Here is a 20,474-nt window from a genome sequence, read left to right as displayed (position 1 = left end):
TCAGGATTTTTCTGAGGAGCTGGAAATGGTCCGGCCACTACAGCGGCTCGGCTCAGCGACGTGGCCAGGAAGGACACAAGTCTCGTTCCCTCCATCAGGGAACAGAGGTTACATTCGTAACCTAGACGTTCCCCTTCTGTCGCTCTCTCCATGTTGTGTCGGAGAAGCGACACTAGGGGTCCAATTTAAATTACGCCATGCGCTGAGCCGTGTACGTGGTCTGACACAGGAGTGGGCAGGTGTTTTTTACGTGCCAGACGACCAGCTGTATCAGACTACACGTACCCTTCCCCAATGCCCCACAAAAGTCATCGGAATCCTTTTGGTTACCCTGACAGGGGAACAAGACGACGCTTGCCAACCTGGGAATGGGCCAAGCCTGGCTGGGCCTCTTTTCTCTCTATGTTTCTCGCATATAGCAATAGACAGCCGGGGCCCTTACACACACTGAGGGAAGGGGGTCTTACCCAATTTCCTATTCTTTCAGGGGGAAAAGACCCTGCGGAGACCACCCCTACCCAGCTGGGGAGGTAAGGTGGTGAATACATCACATGTGTTTTTAGGCGACACGTGGAAGTGGCGCGGTGGTAGATCCAGCCTCAGCGAGGGGGGAGCTGCTACACACGGTGACCGAAGGGCAGCCGGAACTTACCCAAGGAAAACGCAGGTCCGCTCGTAAGGGGACCGTATCGCGGAAAATACACACAGGGGGAGTCCGCGTAGGAGTCCTCACCCTGTGGAGCACCTATTCCAGTACAGGGTATATTTGAGTACCCACAGTGTATTGGGTCAGCAAGTACCTCCGCCAAACTGCGGACCCATGAGGGCTAGGGAGGAATCGACCAGGGATTCGAGTTGAGTGAAATCTCCTGGGAAAAAAGACGCACAGTTTTACCTCAAGTGAGGGAAAGGGCGTATATGCAAGCGATTCACCTGGTCAGCCCATCAGCGTGTTACCGAGTTCTACTGGCTCGGACCTGAGAAAACACGGGATGAAACTGACTCAACCCTGAGATTATAGTATCTTGTAAAGGTGTTGGGTGTCGCCCAACCCGCTGCTCTACAAATGTCTGCCAGGGAGGTACCCCTGGCCAGTGCCCACGAGGACGCAACACTCCTTGTCGAGTGAGCTCGGACCCGCAAAAGGGGGGGCATGGCCTGTGTGTGATAAGCCAGTGAAATGGCGTCTACTACCCAGTGGGAAAGCCTCTGTTTGGAGACAGCGTTTCCTTTCCGCTGTCCCCCAAAGCATACAAAGAGCTGCTCAGAGTGTCTAAAGCGCTGCATGCGGTCCAGATAGGTACGCAAAGCACGTACCGGACACAGCAACGACGGGGCTGGGTCTGCCTCCTCCCGGAGCAGCACTTGCAAGTTCACTACCTGGTCTCTGAAGGGCGTGGTAGGAACCTTGGGCACGTAGCCCGGTCACGGTCTTAGGATCACATGAGTGTCTGCCGGACCGAACTCCAGGCAAGTGTCACTGACAGAGAACGCTTGCAGGTCCCCGACCCTCTTGATGGAGGCGAGCGCGATCAGCAGGGCAGTCTTAAGAGAAAGGGTCCTGAGTCCAACTGATTCTAGCGGCTCAAAGGGAGGTCTCTGGAGGCCCACGAGGACTACCGAGAGGTCCCAGGAGGGCAACAGGCTTGGCCGGGAGGGATTTAACCTCCGGGCACCTCTTAGGAACCTGATGATTAAGTCGTGCTTACCAAGGGACTTGCCATCTACTGCATTGTGGTGGGCCGCGATAGCAGCAACATACACCTTCAAGGTGGACAGGGACAGCCTCCCCTCCAACCTCTCCTGCAGGAATAGGAGCACTGACCTAACTGCACACCTCAGTGGGTCTTCAGCCCGGGAAGAACACCAATTTGTGAACAAGCGCCACTTCAAGGCGTAGAGCTGCCTGGTGGAAGGGGCTCTGGCTTGGTTGATCGTGTCTACGACAGTAGGTGGTAGGCCAGCTAGATCTTCTGCGTCCCGTCCAGGGACCAGACGTGGAGTTTCCACAGGTCTGGATGCGGATTCCAGAGCGTCCCCTGCCCTTGAGAAAGAAGGTCCTTCCTCAGGGAAATTCGCCAGGGAGGGGCTGTAGCGAGGAGTACGAGGTCCGAGAACCAGGCCCGGTTGGGCCAGTATGGAGCCACTAGTGTGACTTTCTCCTCGTCCTCCCTGATCTTGCACAGCACCTGTGCAAGAAGGCTCACTGGGGGAAATGCTTACTTGCACAGCCCCATGGGCCAGCTGTGTGCCAGCGCGTCTGCCCCGAGGGGAGCCCCTGTCCAGCCATACCAGAGCGGGCAGTGGGAGGTCTCTCGGGAGGCAAGCAGGTCTACCTGGGCCTTTCCGAATCGTTCCCAAATCAGCTGAACCGACTGGGGGTGAAGCCTCCACTCTCCACTGGGCAAGCGTCACTGAGTCACTGCTGGCTCCAAAGGAGGAGACGACGGGCGAGTCGTGACATGTGGCGGGAGCGTACGCCGCCTTGGCGATTTATGTACGCTACCGCAGTGGTGCTGTCTGACCTGATTAGGACATGTTTGTCTCGAATTAATGGGAGGAACTGTCGCAGGGCAAAGAAAACAGTCAACAACTCTAGGCAATTGATATGCCAGCGCAGCGGGGCCCCTCTCCAAAGGCCCGCAGCTGCGTGCCTGTTGCAAACGGCGCCCCAACCCGATTTGGATGCGTCGGTAGTGACCAGGACATGTCGGGACACCTGCTGCAGGGGCACTCCTGCCCGTAGAAAGCAGAGGTCTGTCCAGGGTTTGAGTGTTTGGCGGCATGCAGGGGTGATTATCACACGGTGCGTGCCGTGGCGCCATGCTCGTCTCGGGACTCGAGTCTGAAGCCAGTGCTGAAGCGGTCTCATATGCATCAACCCCAGCGGCGTGACTGCGGCGGAGGATGCTATATGCCCCAGGAGCCTCTGGAAGAGTTTTAGAGGGACCGTTGTGCCTGGCTCTAACTTTGTGAGGCATTTCAGCACCGACTGTGCACGCTCGTTGGTGAGACGTGCGGACATTGAGTCCAACTCCATGCCGAGAAAGGAGATGCTCTGAACCAGAGTGAGCTTGCCCTTTTCTTGGTTGACCTGAAGCCCCAAGCGGCTGAGGTGCTTGAGCACCTGGTCTCTGTGAGTGCATAGTAACTCTCGGGAGTGGGCCAGTCGTCGAGGTAGTTGAGTATGCGGATTCCGGCTTCTCTGAGAGGGGCAAGAGCTGCCTCTACGACTTTCGTGAAGACGCGAGGGGACAGAGACATGCCAAAGGGGAGGACTTTGTACTGTAACGCCTGGCTGTCGAACGCGAACCGTAGGAAGGGTCGGTGTCGCAGCAGAATTGAGACGTGGAAGTACGCGTCCTTCAGGTCTACCACTGCGAACCAATCTAGGTGCCGGACGCCTGTTAAGATACACTTTAGCGTGAGCATTTTGAACGGGAGTTTGAGCAGTGCTCCGTTTAAAACTTCCAGGTCCAAGATTGGTCGTAAGCTGCCGCCTTTCTTGGGTACAACGAAGTAAGGGCTGTAGAAACCCTTCTTCATTTCGGTTGGAGGGACAGGCTCTATCGCGTCTTTGAGTAGAAGAGTAGTGATCACCGCGTGCACTGCGGTGAAGCGGACACCCGCGAAGGGGGGCGGGGGCCTGGCAAACTGAATTGCGGGACCGAGTCGAATGGTTCGGGCCAGCCAGCGTGACGGGTTGGGAAGTGAAAGCCACGCATCCAATCTCCGTGCTAGGGGCACCAAGGGGACGAGTATTTTCGACGTACCCGGTACTCTTCTACTCAAAGACGCGATAGAGCCTGTCCCTCCAACCGAAATGAAGAAGGGTTTCTACAGCCCTTACTTCGTTGTACCCAAGAAAGGCGGTGGCTTACGACCAATCTTGGACCTGGAAGTTTTAAACCGAGCACTGCTCAAACTCCCGTTCAAAATGCTCACGCTAAAGTGTATCTTAACAGGCGTCCGGCACCTAGATTGGTTCGCAGCGGTAGACCTGAAGGACGCGTACTTCCACGTCTCAATTCTGGGCTTCGCAGCGGAGCAGGTAATGTGCCGTCGGGAGGCGAGGGTGCATCCCGAGGCTTTGGTGCTGAGAAAAGACTCGAAGCACTTACCTTGCTCCGCACACCCGGCAGGGGGCGGGTTAGTGACTGAGGAGGAGGTCTTATGGTGGCGTCCTCTGGACTCATCATTACCGGCCGGCCGGGGGTCAGTCGTGGGGCTGAAGGTGAGAACGGCATTTGCGGGCCAGATGACCCAGAGGCAAAGGAAATAGCTCTTTTATTGAGAATTTGGGTACCGCTGCCCCGGTTAAGGGGAGCGGCAAATGAAATGTATTCAAAACAAAATTCTCCTCCCAGCCCTCCACCGGGGGATGGAGCGGTCTTACCATCTCCGGAGCTAACGTCTTGGGCTCTGAGTCATCCGTCTCAGGAGTGCCTGGGAGCCTTCCGGGTCCTCGAGGGGGTCCGTGAGACGGGGGCCGTCGGCTTCCTGCTGGGCGCTCGACGCATGGGCTGAGAGCTGGGCCCAGGTTGAGTCGGAGCAGCCTGTTGTTTCTTCGCAGGGGGATGCCCTCGGCGAGCAGACGGGGCATGGCTCGAGGCGGCAGACTTGCGGCGGGGCAGGATCTGGGAGATCGCCTCCATCTGTTTCTTCACCGCGGAGAACTGCTGGGTAACGTCCTCGACGGTGTCGCCGAAGAGGCCGAACTGGGAGACTGGGGCGTCGAGAAAGCGAGTCTTGTCGGTCTCACGCATCTCGACCAAGTTCAGCCACAGGTGTCAGGTTCAAGTAGTAGGTTCCTGGACCACGAGGGTGGCCATTGCCTGCCCGAGTGACTGCGCTGTGACCTTCGTGGCTCTGAGGGCGAGTTCCTGCAGCACATCGGGATCAGGGCTACCCACATGAAATTCTTTGAGCGCCTTGGCCTGGTGGACTTGCAGGAGGGCCATGGCGTGCAGGGCGGAAGCGGCCTGTCCAGCGGCGCTGTAGGCCTTTGCTGTCAGCGAGGATGTTGTCCTACAGGCCTTGGAGGGGAGTACAGGGTGACCCGCCAGGTGGTAGGGTTTCCGGGCATAGGTGAAGCGCAACAGCCCTATCCACCGGGGAATCGTCGTGTATCCGTGGACGCTCCGCCGTCGAGGGTAGCGAGGCGGATGAGCGAGTGGCTTTGCGAGAGGTGAAAGGCGCTCTCCACAGCGACGTCAGCTCATCATGCACTTCCGGGAAAAACGGGACTGGGGGGGCGTGGCCGTGGGCGGCGCCCAGACCCCAGGAACCAGTCATCCAACCGCGATGGCTGTGGGGAGGACGGAGGGTTCCAGTCCAAGCCCACACTGGCGGCGGCCCGGGAAAGCATGTCGGACATCTGAGCGTCAGCCTCAGCCTGGGGGCGCTGGCCCAAAGGCGGCAGTCCAGGGGAGTCATCCGCGTCAGACGCTGCGCCCTCCAATGCAGCGGCGAGCTCATCCGCTTCGAACTCTAGAGGATAGGCAGGCTGGCTGTGAGGCGAGCCGCTCTTGCCTCGAGCACGGACGGGAGTCAACGAGCGTGCTGGGGAACGGGTGGTCCGCGGGTCTCTGGTACCCGAAGGAGCCGCACCCGCTGCCGCCACCAAATCGCCTCCAGCGCCACTCGCACCGTCCTCAATCCCGTGGGAAGAAGGAGCAATGCGAGGGGCGGCTGGAGTGGCTTGTTCTCGGTTGAAAACAAGTCGCGACCGCAACGTTGTCATGGTCATGTTCTCGCAGTGATGTGATCGCTACCCAGACACACGAGATAACGCCTGTGGCAGTGTGAAACGGAGAGTACTCTACCGCATCCAGGAACTACACAGCGGCGGAACGGCATCTTTATAAAGACTCGTCCTGAAAAGTAGTTTCAACGCTCACTGTGTTTGCTCTTTTAGAGGAAATTACTCTTTTAAATAAAATCACTCTTTTAAGAAACTCTTTCGAGTTTTTATCTGCGCTGTCGAAGCGCCCAGGGGCAACAATGCACAGCCGTAAAATCACTCTTTTAAGAAACTCTTTCGAGTTTTTATCTGCGCTGTCGAAGCACCTAGGGGCAACAATGCACAGCAATTGTCGCCCAGGGGCAACAATGCACTTCTGTCGCTTCTCCGACACAACGTGGAGAGAGCGACAGAAGGGGAACAATACAGAGCTGTAAAAAAGTATTTTCCTTAAAAAATGTGTTTTGTTTAAAGTCACCATAAGGGTGATTAGTGTTCACTTTGATGAAGTTATTAAGTAGACATAACTTCTAAAAGTTTGAAGTAATTGTTACCTAAATCACCTTTTAAGTTGAACCAACTACTTGCTTTCTTGATGGAGCAGGCACATTGAAATGAAGATCTGCTTGATAAAGAATAACTTTTTAATATTATTATCATGCATATTGAAAATTATGGATAGCTGTACTTAGTTAACTGAACTTAATAATCATTGATATTTTGAACTTTTGCTGAACCTAATGTATTGAGTTCATGGAACTTACAATTCAACTTGAATTGTTAAGTTGGTACATCTAATTTTCTTGAAGCTGAGTAAACTCAAAAAAAAATTCAGCAAGTTGACTTTGTTTACTCTTTGCTAACTTTAAAATTTTTTACAGTGTAACAACATTGCAACAAAGAATACTGTATCTAAAATGAGTCTGACATTTTGCTTTGGCATAATCTCGAGCACTCACACTTCAGTGCATGGCCATGAATGCATTTTTATGTTCAAGGAAATGTTTCCTCTGCACTGCGCTTGTCATGCGCAGCAGCAGAAACTGAAAGTACTTATACATATATATATATATATATATATAGCATAGTTTGGAATGGATTACTTTCGCATCAGTGGACTTTACTATCATTCTAAAATGTGAATAAAAAAATTATAATAAAGAATAAGTGTTTTAAAACTTTTGACTGGTAGTTTATATAATGTAATACACACACTCTCAACTAGATGTCGACCAATTAATTGGCCGATTTTGTGCATTTTTTTACATAATCGCCATCGGCCAATATCCAAGTATATCAAGCCGATTATTAGGCAGGCGCATCTGTGGGCAGCCTAGTGTTGTTGTGGAACACGTGTTCGACGCACGCTGCCCCTAGAGTCATTTTCCAGCATAGTGAGAAGATCTCATCCAGTGCCTAAGGAAGGAGCTAAGTTCCTTGGAGAAAACAGTAAGGATTAAATTTGTATAACTCCTTTATATTTAATTAAAAACTTTTGATGTGTTACTGCCAACTTCAAGCGACAAACGCGATTCTCACAGCAGAAGGGTTGCTACATGTCACAATAAGCAAGAATTTTGCAATTACAGACAGTGAATCTGAGACTTTTATTTGTTCTGTTTGTGTGTCTTATATTTGAGAGGGTTGTCACTCAATGCAGAGAAATAAGTAATAAAAAAGATACCAACGCACTATAGGCTATTGAAGGACTGGCTTTGGTAAGCTCGGACGTTATCGGTTCTGCTGTCGGTACTGGAGAAATTAAGAAAATACATTTATTATTGCTATAAAGAGAAAGTTATTTTATCTCGCCAGCCATTTCTATGTATAATAATATGAAACCATTTGTCTGTGATGCAATTTAGCTATTCGCAGTCAGAGAGGGAGAGAGAGAGAGAAATCTCTCTCACGCGGTGCCACAGCGAGCACAACACAAGCCCTGCTTAATGAGTGACAGAACTAAACATTCAAACGTACCTGGTTACACTTTAGATCTGTGATATTAGTCTGATTTTATTTTAGATTTCGCCTTCCAAAGATTATAAAAAGAATATTTATACATAAGCCGCATTCTGCACAACTTCCTTCCCTTCACAGCGGTGCACTGACATTTCTCCCTAAAACTCAAACTTAACATCAGAATCAGCATGATCGGTGATTGTTGTAAAATGCAGTCTAGCTACTGTTGCTAAATTGATGGGACGCGTTTAATAATAAAAAAAGCGCAAGAGATACCGTTCCCAAGGTGGCGCGCGCTCCGAAACAGACCGCAACGAGACAAGAAAAGTATAGACTAAACGATCAACTATACACAAAAATATGTCAAAACCACCGGCTTGGAGATTCACTTAAACACAGTTTATGTCTTAAATGGATGTAGTTATGGAAATAGTTGGGAGAAAATACGGTGCATCAGGAGCCTATTAGATCAGCACTCGGTCTTAAAGGGGAAGCAGTCTAATAAACATGCTGATGATTGAGCCATTACTGCGAATCAAACAACAAAAGGCAAAGAGAAAATCACTTACAGTTCTTGAATGAATAACTTCTGCATTAATAAGCATTAATCTATCTATGATAAACTATGCAGTGTTATTTTACAATTTATTACTTTATAAGATTTCTTTTTAGACCACACCTGAACAGTAATGTTAGTAGACCTTCCTGAAATTAAATCACTGTGCCTATATAACGTTTATCTTTGTGTAATTGTTTATCTTTTGTTTATCTTTTTAATATATATATATATATATATATATATATATATATATATATATATATATATATATATATATATATATATATATATATATAACAAAAAGAACCATTAAGAATACCATTAAAGTACCGGATCGATAAGCAGTATCGGTAAGAGTAGTAATACCATTAAAACCTTAATGATACCCATCCCTAGTTATGCCTGTGCTTCTCTTGGATGCTCTGAATATTGGAGTACGTGTCTGGATTGCCCCTTAATTAAAGCTGCATTTGGATCTCAACCTTCGTGTCTCAGAGCAGTTCATAACACCTGCTTTGTTTATTTAATATATTTGTTATACATTATTTATACAATATGTTTTTACATTATACATTTTTAATTTAAGTGTACAAGTGCAGATTGGTTTATTATTTGTGTTACATTTTATCTTTCAAATAAAAGGTTCAAATAAGAGGTTAAAAACAAGCACATATCGGCCAAATATCGGCCAAAATAAATTGGCAGTATTAATCGGCCATCGGCTGACCCGGATTTCAAAAGATCGGCATCGGCCTGAAAAAAACCATATCAGTCGACCTCTACTCTCAACCCACGCAAAACACATATGTACTGTATATGTGATAGGGCAGAGGGCGGTGCTGGGTTGTGATTCTGCACACCCGGCCCCTAATCAGGCTAATCAAGCCTCAGAGAGGGATAAAGGCCGACTGGAAGCTGCAGGGCGAGAGAGAGAGAGAGAGAGAGAGAGAGAGAGAGAGAGAGAGAGAGAGAGAGAGAGAGATTTACGGGCAGCTGTCCGACACTTTTGTGTTTGTCTTTTTGTTTCAGTTTTTCATTAAAATACCATTTATATCATCAACCCGTTTCTCGCCTCCTCCTTTCCATTAATCCCTTTACACTGGTGCCGAAATCTGTGAAGGAGGAGGGATGCGCCATAGTAGACTACCATCCACCCAAATGGAGCAGTTGCAGCTATCCGCCGTAGGACGGAGATGATGCAGTGAAAGGTACCTAGGAAAGCACAATCTGATTATCAGGTTCCTTAGAGGCACCCGGAGGCTGAACCCTCCCAGGCCATGCCTATTCCCCTCATGTGATCTCTTCATGGTCCTTTCAGGAGATTCATGTCTGAGAAGTCAAACAGTGCAAATGGCAAACCGGACTGCTGATATTATTTGTTTTATACAACTATAAAAACTAAATAAACAGCAGACATAACCCATTTCTTCACAAGTTTACTATATTATATACAGTATTATGTTTTATTAGTTTTTTTATGACAAAAAAATTAAGATTAATCTAAAGAAATAATCATCTACACTCTCCCCCGCTCTACCGGCTGTGTAGTATCACATGCAAAAAATACTCACTCCAGGGGGCACTGCAGGGGAATTTAGATCCTACTCATGAAAAGGTTAACAATGTGTAATATTATTTTCCAACATTTGTATAAATAATATTCCATATTTTAAATAAATAAATAAACACAACACCTCAATATATATATATATATATATATATATATATATATATATATATATATATATATATAGATAGATATATTTGAAATCAAATGTAACGAATAAACCCATAGCCTCATAGAGAGCAGAGATCTGTGTATGGCTTGGTTATTTTCCAGATTAATTGCTCATATGTTCATATGATCTCTAGGTGAGTTTTTTGTATCTTTGTATTTGCAGTACAAATTTCTTATTCTCCAGCATATTTTTCATGACAAAACGTGGAAACCCTTAATGATTTTTCAAGTGCTGTTTCAGCTATTATTTATGCAAAATAAGCATCAAAGAATCACATTTTTCATAACTTATTTCTTGCGTTTTTGTCAGGCATGCGCATTAGTCAGAAATGTGTTCGATCTATATCTAATAATACTGTGAATAAAAGCTGCACTGCAACTCCCAGTAATGCTTTGCGTTTTGAATAAATTATGCAGATTAGTGTGTACTGTTTAGCTTTACTTCTTGCCAATTTATACTGCTGTTATTTTATTTGTTGTTGTTATTTGTCTATTCGTGATTATTCAGAGCTAATTTTATACTTAATATGTTGTTTTTAGTTTTCACTGTCATTGTGATTTGTATGTTAAATTATCAGATCATCCACATTGCACAATTTCCTATGTGTGTGCTCCGGAAACCATTGTACTGCAGAGAATTTCAAAATAAAAGTCATCAATGTTTCATTTACTTTTGCACATTTCACCTCCATGTTTCACTCCACAGTGTACAGTCCTGTTCCAAAGCCATATGATTTTCTTTCTTCTGCTGTATATATATACACGTTTTGGCTGCTGATATCCATACAATAGCAGTTGATAGAGACTCAATTTAAAGCTTAAAAAAGCTCTCAAAAGTGTAATAAAAGTAGACCACGTGACTGGTGTAGTATATTCCAAGTCCAAGTACAAAGTAAACAGAACACACATACAATATGACAACTCGTCAATAACATCAAACCCCATTGGTTCTTGTGTATCTTGTAACCAGTTGTCATGAGGTTTGGGTGAGTAAATAATAACTTTTATTTTTGTGTGAATTATGTTTAACACTTAAAAGTAATTACACTTTTTGTAAGAGGAGTTCCCCGTCTGTCGCTCTCCACGTTGTGTCGGAGAAGCGACACTAGGGGTCCAATTTAAATCCGCCATGCCCTGAGCCATGTACGTGTTCTGCTGACACAGGAGCGGGCAGGTATTTGTTACGTGCCAAACGACCGGCTGTGTCAGACTGCACGTACCCTTCCCCAATGCCCCCAAAAAGTAGTCGGAATCCTTCTGGTTACCCTAGACAGGGGAACAAGGCGACGCTTGCCAACCTGGGAACGGGCCAAGCCTGGCTGGGCCTCTTTTCTCTCTATGTTTCTCGCATAGAGCAATAGACAGCCGGGGCCCTTACACGCACTGAGGGAAGGGGGTCTTACCTAAACAGTTCACTCAAGGAGCGGTTGACACCGGCGACGCGCGGCTGGACTCTCCTTAAATTCGTGGAGGAGACTCTGCTGGCCTGCGGCTCGCCGTTCACTGTGGGCGTCGTTGAGGAGGACCCTGCCTCTCCTCCCACAGTATTGACCCCCCAGTCATCCATGGCTCGTCCCTTCACGCCTGCCCCGCCTGCCAGCGAGCCAACCCCCACGCCTGCCTTGGTCAACGAGTCAGCGCTGCCAGCTTTGTCCGCACGGGGGAGGAGGAGGAGAGGAAAAGCTTCCGCTCCCCAATTCACGCCTGCCACCGTCAGTGAGCCTATGCTTGCAGCCCCGACCGTCAGTGAGCCAGCGCCTGTAGCCTCGACAGTTCCAGAGCCAGCGCCTGTAGCCTCGACTGTCCCAGAGCCAGCGCCTGTAGCCTCGACTGTCCCAGAGCCAGCGCCTGTAGCCTCGACCTGTCCCAGAGCCAGCGCCTGTAGCCTCGACGTCCCAGAGCCAGCGCCTGTAGCCTTTCATGGCTTCGCCTACCAGGGCTCCGCCTCTCGAGCCTTCCACGACTTCAATCCCAGAGCCTTCTAGGGCTCCGCCTCCTGAACCTCCCTCGGCTCCACATCCTGAGCCTTCTACGATGTTGACTCCCAGGCCTCCAGACCCTGTCCTTGCCCTGTGGCCGCCTCCCAGGCCTCCTGAACCTGTCCTTGCCCTGTGGCCAGCTCCCAGGCCACCTGACCCAGTCCCCATCTCGTGTCCCCCGTGGATTGCCTGCTTGCCCTCTGTGCCTCCGTGGATTGCCTGTCTGCCCCTTGTGCCCCCGTGGACTGCCTGATTTCCCTCTGTGCCCCCTTGGACTGCCTGCTTGCCCTCTGTGCCCCGTGGACCGCCTGCTTGCCCTCTGTGCCCCGTGGACCGCCTGCTTGCCCTCTGTGCCCCCGTGGACTGTCTGTTTGCCCCTTGTGCCCTCTTGGACTGTCTGTTTGCCCTTGTGCCCTCCTTGGTCTGCCTGCCCCCCTCCTCACTCCTTGGACGATTTCGTTTTTGTTTTTTTTCTTCTTGTGGGTATTTTTTCTCTTTTTTTCAGGAGCGTCTGGAAGCCACTCCTTTGAGGCGGGGTTATGTCACGATCCCGTTGTCTGCCCCGTGTTTCACCTGTCAACTGTCATAAACTACACTTCCCATAATTCCCTGCCCTCATCACTGCCCATGCACTTCATTGTTCTCACCTGCATGTCATTTAGTCATCATTGTGTTTGTTCCCCAGTCATTGTCGATCGTTGTTTGTGGATGTCTGAAGTAGATGCTTTGCCCTGTTCACCCTGTTCGTGTTCCCTTGATGTTTTCATGTTTTAGTTTAATTTTTCCCCTCGTGGATGTTTCCTTTGTTCCTGTCTTGTTTATTTTCATTTTGTTCAATAAAGAACCCGCGTTTAGATCCCCACTCCTCGTCTGCCTCTCCTACTTATGTAACACCTTCAAAACTAACATTTGTTAGAAAAAAATGGTACACTTATTACATTTCATTAGTAGGTTTCATTGCTCATTTTCATCACCCATCTGGCAAGCAGTTATTTCCAATATTCCATTTCGTTTGGTGGTCATGGGCCCCCTTTCATCCGGGACCCCAGAGCGGCTTCACACTGCACTGCTTTTAGTTACGCCACTGTTCATTACTTATTACATCTGAATAGACCGAAATCAACCCACTGTCATCTATTTGATATTACAAGGAAGGAAATGCTGCGCCATAATTGAAATGAGCTTTCACCTTGTGGTGAAATAAATGATAAAATGTCTCAAACTTTATGCAAAATATGCAGAACTTTAGCTCTAAATTATTTTATTTGTTAATAAAGTTAGCAAGCATGACAAATACAAGGTGATTAAAAACATTCTCTATACTAAAAAAAATTCTACAAGCCTACGTCTAGCGCCGATCATGGAGTAAAATCTACCTATGAGTAAAATTCCATATTTGGTCCTGAAACTGGAGAGCCATGACTGAATACATTAACAAGCTCAGATCCACCACACCCTTCACTTACCGGCAGAGGACAGGGTTTTATTTGTTGAGAAAAAAGAAGTGGTCCCTTCCTGAACATGTCTTAATGACTACTTTTTATATTACAACTCATGATTCAGATATCAAGCAACTCTTGAAATCAAGCAAATTTACAACACAGCAATCAGAGGAGATTGCCTTTTGAAAAAACTTAAGTAGCCTAAGTGTCCATTTGATTCTTTTGAACCATCTTCACAATCACATCCTCTGATGTCAACCTATGTAATGCTAATTATGTGCAGGGAATGCCAAAAATAGTTGTTCAGATCAGTGAACAAAAGTACAATAGAATCCCAATTATGTTTCATCAGTAGATATTAATAGTTATCATAACCATTAATTCCTAAATTATCGTTTGTTCTTATAGTACAAGAATTCAAACCCACCTCAATTCTCCAAATGAGTATCCCTGGAGTGTGTGTGATGGCTCTGAATGTGTGCTGCATGATTCAACAGTGTGTACCACACTAAAAACCAAAAGAGAAGACGATGCATTGGACTACAGCTTTAACTCAGCAATCATGATTCACTATTGTAAGGGTTGTGTAAAGGTTAAAAGTTTTTCTGTCAAGTTTCATGTTTTAAATTTTCAGTATTTGTCAATATTTTGCAATCATAGCCTACATTTCTTTCTTAATTGGAGTGATTATTTGCACTGGGTGTAAATAGCACTTGCCACACAGTGTGGCTATTTGCACCCAAATAGACCAGACAAAATTATGAAAAACTGCTAATTGAAGGTCTTTGAAGTGGCTTTGAGGGTAGAGCATGTTTATTGGTATTATTGTGCAGGCTACGTGAGTTAAAAACCAGCTTGTTACATTTTCTTTCCTCAACTTTATGTGATAGTGGCATATGTATATATAAATATATATATATATATATATATATATATAAAAAATATAAAAATAAAAGTTGATGTTATTATACTGTATATTATTTTGTAATATAATATGCTACTAGACAAAATGCAAAGAGCGTATGTTTGTATTTACATCTAAAGAGGTTTTAATAATAGTATGTTCCAAAGCAGCTTCATAGAGATTAATAGTGTCTAGCTTGTAGTGAAAGTGTACATACAGTAGTGTTGGCTTGCATGCATTGAATTCTTAATTAAATTCGTTTTTTGTTTTTTTTTTACCTCTGTGTCGAACATATACCATAGCCTGATTTGCACTTTTACAAAAATGTAACAACGTGCCACGTCTACACAGACCACAACAGCTGTGATTGGTTCACGTTGGAGAACATCCCCCAGGATGATTAAAAAGATCCTCCAAGATTATACAAAAAAAATTATGTGAAAAATATTTGCATTGCTTAGACTTGACGACAAATGGGTCAAGTGAGTAGTTATTAATTATCATTATAATTTTTTTTTTTTTTATATGCCAAAATAAGTCACAATATTTATTTATTATCATTGAAGCCACTGAAGAGAGAGTATTACATTATATTTATGATTTATTTTCTCTCTGCATGGCAAACAACGTAAATTAAATAATATGTAGCTACCGAAATCTCAACATGTACACATATTTTGATGAACTGTTTATGCTTCAATAATTTAATAAATACTTTGAATCCATGAATTCCATTGCTTTGTTTATTATTAAATGTATCATTATTTAAGAAATTAAGGCATTTTCTGTCAGTACAATAGCAATTTGGCTGAAGCAGACACACCAATGCAGAACTATAACTGTAAACCACTGTGCAGAGGCTATGGTGCACGTTTGAAGCAAAAGTATAAATCAACTGTTATTGGTTGATGTTAAAAAAAAAAGACAAAAGGGGGAAAGCAAATGCATTTGTCTATTTAGCATGCGGTTTGTATAGAAAGAAGTTACCTCGAAGTTCAATTCTTGATTTTTAAAGCTTTAAAGATGATTCCCCTCAGAGAGATGAATTAAAGCTGATGTGGACAGTCCAGCCTGCAAAGTGATTAAGAGATCAACTCTGATGCTAGCAAAATATGCCCTTTTATGTCCTGTGCCTCCTCTTCTTTTGCTGTGATATTACAAATACTTCATTTGTTTGTATTTGCCTGCTGTCACTCCATGTTGAACTCACCAACCTATCAGAATAAAGAAAGCATAGTCAAGGCAAATAAGTAATGTAAACAAAGAGAAACATTCAAAAGACTGGCATAAGTGTTCATAAACTGTAGAGCAGGTGCAGGATATATATATATATATATATATATATATATATATATATATATATATATTATATTATATATACACACACATACACACACACTGATTACTCATATTATATAACTCTGCTTGTAAATGTAAACAAAGAGACATATTCAAAAGACTGGTATAAGTGTTTATAAACAATAATATATATATATATATATATATATATATATATATATATATATATATATATAGATAGATAGATAGATAGATAGATATGTGTGTGTGTTTGTGTATGTGTGTGTGTGTGCAGCCCAATGTCCCACCCTGACCGCTTTGTGTCGCTGAGTGATGACTACTAACTGCAGCCTTTGCCTACCAGTCTGTGAAGGACACTTCGATGATCACTGTCTGCATCACTTAAATCTTTTACGATGGACTCCAATGAGGATGAGCTGTTGCCAACTCCAACAATACAAGAGGGAATACTTCACTGTCCACTTCCTACACATCGGAAATCAACTGCCACTGTTTCTGTTACAGCATTATTTCATGTATAGCTGCTTTGAAACTATCTATGTTTTGAAAAAGTGCTACAAAATGACTTGACTTAAATGTGAATGGATGTACAATTAAAAATTTTTACATGTTTGCACATTTTCCCTGTGCAAACATGTATTGATTGGCCGCAGCCACTCAATGATGTAAAATAAAAAAGCAATTTATCTAGAGTCAGCTCTCCCCTTCTTATTAGTTTGAATTTGAGGTGGGGAAAGAGATCCTAGACCAGAAGTTATGAGCAGCATTATCCCATAGTGGCAATACGAATTCCCTATCGATACCTACCTATATTCCTTAATACACACATCATGCCCATGGACAGGGAAAGGCTAAGCCTTGGACAAAATAATGGGAGAGAAACAAATGATCAAATCTGCATGGGTGAAAAAGTGCTGTTTGAGTTCAACCAAATCTATCACTAACATTAGTGTAACCACTGACAGAGCAGGTACTGGGGCCACAACGACTGGGCCCTCCCTCAATAACTTGAAATACACAAGCATTGCTGATAAATTATAGCTGTGGCGAGCATGCCATGTGGGTGTCAGCATCATCACTAGCACCCACCAAGAACACATAAGTGGAGAGAACTGAGCAATGTAATCAAAAACACTTGCACCAGAATAAGCTTGTTAACAGGCAAGGATAAAAACAGCGTCAACACTGCCGATGGGGTGTGACGTCTCCAAAGTGTCACTAATCTCTTGTGTCTTCTGTTTATAGAGAACAAGTGAAAAAATGCCATTATTTATTCATGCTGCAGCGATCTCTCCAACACTTTTCACACTGCTGTCGTCTCCAGCCCTACCACATTCCTCATTCTGGAGCTTTTTCCACTTACCCTTCTCCTTGCACTATTTGCACCTGTTTGTATCAATAAACTGGGCCACTTTGGGGTAATCTGTTAAATGTATCTGTTTTCTGCCTTAGTGTCTCAATCCGCTATCCACATAGCTATAATAAAAGGATTCAGTGTTCCGAATATACTACGCCCAGGGTAGGGAACTGCTCTGTGGACCAAAAGCAAATGAAATTCTTTAAGCGAGAACCTCCAGAGATGATCTGTAGTCTTTTGCAGTGTTCACATATAAGACAATGTTCTTGCAAACAATTTTCAGATGACAATTCTTGTCTGAAAATTCTTGAATTCTTGTCAGAAAAATGAAAATTCTTAACATGTGCATGTTCTGCGACACACACTCGCGCTGCGCACATGAGCAGCAGAGCGCCACTGAACATAAGAACAAACAGCAAACCAGATGTGCATTGACACTTTTGTTTTATCTGTTCTTTAATATGTATAGTGTTTTTCTTCAAGCCTGCATCTTTTTGTCCAGGTAACGGCATTTCTTGTCAAATGCCACTCAAAAACATACAGGTCACTTGCTACAGTGGTGAGCAGCTGAGCAAGATTACTACGGATAGTCATTATTCTGTATGTTACGTTCGACATTCGCACATGTAATCAAATACCAAAATCAAAATGTGCTTAATCTATACGTGCAATAGAGGTCTTCAACTCAACTACCGTTGGGGTTTGCGCTAGGTTCAAGTCAGTTCTCATTTAGGGCTACTTAGTGGCCGTTCACATGTGTTTTTGAGAGTGTCTGGGTTGTTTTACCCATTATTTTTCAGCATCTTGCATAGGACCACCACATTTTTAGACAACTTGTCAAGCTAAAAAGAACTTCAGTGTTTATAAAAGCATCACAAGACACCTGCCATCTGTTTCACCATCTGTTTGCGCTGTGTAACATGCGATGCAAAAATATCAAGAACAAAATGTTCTGATCTATAATCAGTGTATCGATATTTTAAGACATTACTACAGTCTATTATTAAACCTAAGCTTTAAAAGTTTCCGCAACCCCAAACTCTTTTTTCCCTCACTGCAATCCTGTCCTCTCTCCTCCAATTAATATGAGTAAAGAGCTGCCAACACTATGTTCAGTAAAAATTGTTTTTAAAAATCATAAAAGAGTATCCCTAAGAAACTGTGTGCAAAAAGAAGTGAAGTGAAAAGTGTAAATTAAAGAGAAAAGCCATAGGTTGGCTGCGTTACCTTATAACGGATGATTCCTTCACCTCGAAACAACTTCAGTCCAAACCATAGTCCTGCTCATGTGGATGGCCAGCCCAAGCTGACTCTTCTTAGTTCAAGTTTGAAGTAGTGGGTTGGTATCCATTTGTGCAAGAAAATGCAAGTAAATCCAAGGCAAACCCATTAAACAAATGTCAAGTCCATCATTGAGATATCCAGCAAAGACCATCTCAGCACACATCAGTCCATTAACAAAAGCAGTCATAGTTCATCATACAGGTGTGTTTTGTTAACTGCTTGACCCACCAGCCAAGAAAGAAGGTGATAGCAGAGAGTATGGACCTATCCTCTAACACAATACGCATCTTATCTAACCTCCTAACACTCATCCCTGTTTAAAAAACAAAACAAAAAAAATATTGGATCCCATCTTCTTTTTAATTTAATTTTATTTTATTTTTACATAAACTTTACTGTTCTGTATTTTTTTTTATCTTGTTTTGTTTGACAGATAAATACACTGGTGGCCAAAAGTTTGGAATAATGTGCAGATTTTGCTCTTATGGAAAGAAATTGGTACTTTTATTCACCAAAGTGGCAATCAACTGATCACAATATATTGTCAGGACATTAATAACATGAAAAATTACTATTACAATTTGAAAAAATTTCAGAACTTAAACTATTTCAAAGAATTCTCATCAAAGAATCCTCCACGTGCCGCAATGACAGCTTTGCAGATCCTTGACATTCTAGCTGTCAGTTTATCCAGATACACAGGTGACATTTTATCCCACACTTCCTGTAGCACTTGCCATAGATGTAGCCATCTTGTCGGGCACTTCTCACACACCTTACAGTCTAGCTGATCCCACAAAAGCTCAATGGGTTTAAGATTCATAACACTCTTTTCCAATGATTTGTTGTTCAATGTCTGTGTTTCTTTGCCCACTCTCACCTTTTCTTTTTGTTTTTCTGTTTCAAAAGTGGCTTTTCTTTGCAATTCTTCCCATAAGGCCTGCACCCTTGAGTCTTCTCTTTACTGTTGTACATGAAACTGGGGTAGAATTAAATGAAGCTGTCAGCTGTGGACATGTGAGGCATCTATTTCTCAAACTAGATACTCTGATGTACTTATCCTCTTGTTTAGTTGTACTTCTGACTTTCCACATCTCTTTCTGTCCTTGTTAGAGCCAGTTGTCCTTTGTCTTTGAAGACTCTAGTGTACACCTTTGAATAAAATCTTCAGTTTTTTTGGGCAATGTCAAGAATTGTATAGCCTTCATTCCGCAAAATGATTGACTGACGAGTTTCTAGAGAAAGCTATTTCTTTTTTGCCATTTTTTACCTATCATTGATGACTTAAGACCTGCCAGGCTATTGCATACTGTGGCAACTCAAAAACAAACACAAAGGCAATGTTAAGCTTCATTTAACAAACCAAATAGCTTTCAGCTGTGTTTGATATAATTAAGTTATTTTCTAGTACCAAATTTGCAATTTAGCATGATTACTCATGGTGTTGGAGTGATGGCTGCTGAAAATGGGGCATGTCTAGATTTGATCAAAAATGACTTACAACAGTGATGGTGATTTTTTTACATCAGTAATGTCCTGACTATACTTTATGATAAGTTGAATGCCAATTTGGTGAATCAGAGTACCAATTTCTTTACAAAACAGCAAAATCTGTACATTTTTCCAAACTTTTGGCTGCCAGTACAGATACTATTGGATACAATAGTATACATTTCCTAAAATTATGCATATGAGACCACTTCAGCACTGGCCCCAGACTCGAGTCACAAGACAGTAGTCTGCGGACAGTAGTCCACTTGCAGCAGGTGTCCCGACGCATCCTGGTCACGACCGATGCCTCCAAATTGGGTTGGGGCGCCGTGTCCAACGTTGGAAAGGGGCCCCACTGCGCTGGCACATCAATTGCCTAGAGTTGCTGACTGTATTCTTTGCCCTGCGGAGGTTTATCCTGTTAGTTCGGGACAAACACGTCTTGGTCATGTCAGACAGCACCACTACGGTAACGTACATAATTCGCCAAGGCAGCGTACGCTCCCGCCACATGTCACAACTCTCCCATTGTCTCCTCCTTTGGAGCCAACACTCAAGTCGCTGCGCGCCACTCACATCCCGGGCAACCTCAATGTGGTAGCGGATGCGCTGTCACGACAACGCTGCCCAGTGGAGAGTGGAGGCTTCACCCCAAGTCGATTCAGCTGATTTGGAACAATTCGGCAAGGCTCAGGTAG

General features: G+C 44.5%; 1 protein-coding gene across 2 annotated transcripts in view; it reads right to left on the bottom strand.

Annotated features, from left to right (window-relative positions):
• avil (advillin) overlaps positions 1-15,413 on the bottom strand; it is a 348,730-nt gene extending 333,317 nt beyond the window's left edge. For both annotated transcript variants that reach the window (XM_052102059.1, XM_052102060.1), the window contains exons 1-2: positions 15,312-15,413; positions 13,848-13,928 (exon numbers count right to left, since the gene is read on the bottom strand). In XM_052102059.1, the coding sequence (XP_051958019.1) occupies positions 13,848-13,907 (60 nt within the window). In that variant the 5' untranslated portion in view covers positions 13,908-13,928; positions 15,312-15,413. The remainder of the gene's footprint in view (positions 1-13,847; positions 13,929-15,311) is intronic.
• Positions 15,414-20,474: the final 5,061 nt, after the last annotated feature.

Source organism: Xyrauchen texanus, chromosome 32 (genome assembly GCF_025860055.1).
Source record: "Xyrauchen texanus isolate HMW12.3.18 chromosome 32, RBS_HiC_50CHRs, whole genome shotgun sequence".
Classification (NCBI taxonomy): domain Eukaryota; kingdom Metazoa; phylum Chordata; class Actinopteri; order Cypriniformes; family Catostomidae; genus Xyrauchen; species Xyrauchen texanus.
The sequence above is the reverse complement of the archived record's forward strand: the minus strand, read 5'-3'. Positions and strand labels throughout refer to the sequence as shown.